This window comes from Leishmania mexicana, chromosome 20 (assembly GCF_000234665.1).
Source record: "Leishmania mexicana MHOM/GT/2001/U1103 complete genome, chromosome 20".
Taxonomy (NCBI): domain Eukaryota; phylum Euglenozoa; class Kinetoplastea; order Trypanosomatida; family Trypanosomatidae; genus Leishmania; species Leishmania mexicana.
The window spans coordinates 323,201-324,660 of record NC_018324.1 but is presented as its reverse complement, the minus strand read 5'-3'; the positions used below and the strand labels follow the sequence as shown (position 1 = coordinate 324,660).

Below are 1,460 nucleotides of genomic sequence, written 5' to 3'. Positions count from 1 at the left end.
TTGAAGCTGAGGCCGGTGTAGCTGCTGTTGCCGGTGAGCTGCTGCAACGAGTTCGCGTTGAGGGAGCCGTAGCCTTGCTGGGCCTGCGACTGAAGTAGAGAGTTGGCACTCTCTCCAAACGACGGGTTTGCGGTGTGCTCTTGCGGAGCCAGCTTGTTCTGCTTCTTCTGCGTCAGAATAACGTAGGAAACGTAGATGTCATGAGCCTCGTCGCGCAGGGCCACCTCGGCCGCGGCGATCTCCACCGGCGTGGGCCACAGCTTCGAGTCTAATACGTTTGAGTACATCTCAAAGTAGTTCGCGGCGGGGTAGCGACGCGCCATGGAGTTCGGGTTGTCCTCGTCGCTAATGACGGCCCGCATCGACGGGATGCGCTCTTCCTCCGACATAATGATTGACGCCACCTCCTGCGGGGAGACACGGAAGCGGGAGGCGACAACGTTCAAAACCTCGTCATCCAGCATGTCCTCCGTGAGGTAGTAGGTGCTCGCGAAGCGTGTCGTCTCCACGATAGCGGCATAGTGCAACGACAACAGGTAGCGGGGAAAGTTGGGCCGCAGCCACGGGTGCTGCATCACCTGCTCCATGGTGGCCCGCTCCAGCGGGTTCACGACCAGCACGCGATGCAGCAGGTCCTGTGCCTGCGGGGAGACGTGGCTAGGGATAGCGTAGTCCGCCGTCTGGATCTTCTTGAAAAGGAAAGCAATGTTGCTGTCGTCGAAGGGCAGAGTGCCGCAGAGCATGGCATAGAGCACGACGCCGCAGCTCCACACATCCGCCTCTGGCCCGCCGTAGAGTCGCCCACTTACCACTTCCGGGGACGCGTAGTTGGGTGTGCCGCAGCTCGTCTCGAAGAAGCGCCCGTCATGAGTGATGGAGGATAGTCCGAAGTCGCTCAACTTCACGCTGCGGCAGCCGTGCTCCATCATGATGTTCTCTGGCTTGATGTCACGATGTGTGACCCGGTAGCGATGGCAGTAGGCGACAGCGGCGGTTAACTGCTGAAATAGGGCGCGCGCAGTCGGCTCCTCTAGTCGACCCTTGTGGGTAACGTAGTCAAATAGCTCACCGCCAGACACGTACTCCATGACCAACACAATGTCATGCTTTGTCTTGACGACATCGTAGAGCCGAGTAATATGCGGATGGCGCAGCACCCGCATGATCTTGATCTCGCGCTTGATCTTCAGCGCCGAACGCGCGTCGCTGTCCATCAGCTTGCGTGATATAATCTTGAGCGCTACGCGGACCTTGGTCGTTTCGTGGTAGCCAATCTTTACTTTGGCGAAGGTGCCACGGCCGATGGTGTCGCCGACCTGATAGGGACCAAAGCGCTGACCTATCTTGGAGACAGCGGGATTGTTGTGGTAAGCTTCCGCCATCATGCGCCACGCTTTTCGATTTCGTATCTCAGGAAGGCTACTCGAGGAGTGACGGGGAACGCCAGCACGCGGCTTCCA

General features: G+C 58.9%; 1 protein-coding gene across 1 annotated transcript; it reads right to left on the bottom strand.

Annotated features, from left to right (window-relative positions):
• On the bottom strand, positions 1-1,460 carry LMXM_36_0900 (putative protein kinase; the record flags this gene model as incomplete). Its single annotated transcript, XM_003874386.1, has 1 exon — positions 1-1,460. A coding segment is annotated over one exon (1,460 nt), but the record flags the coding sequence as incomplete, so codon positions are not given.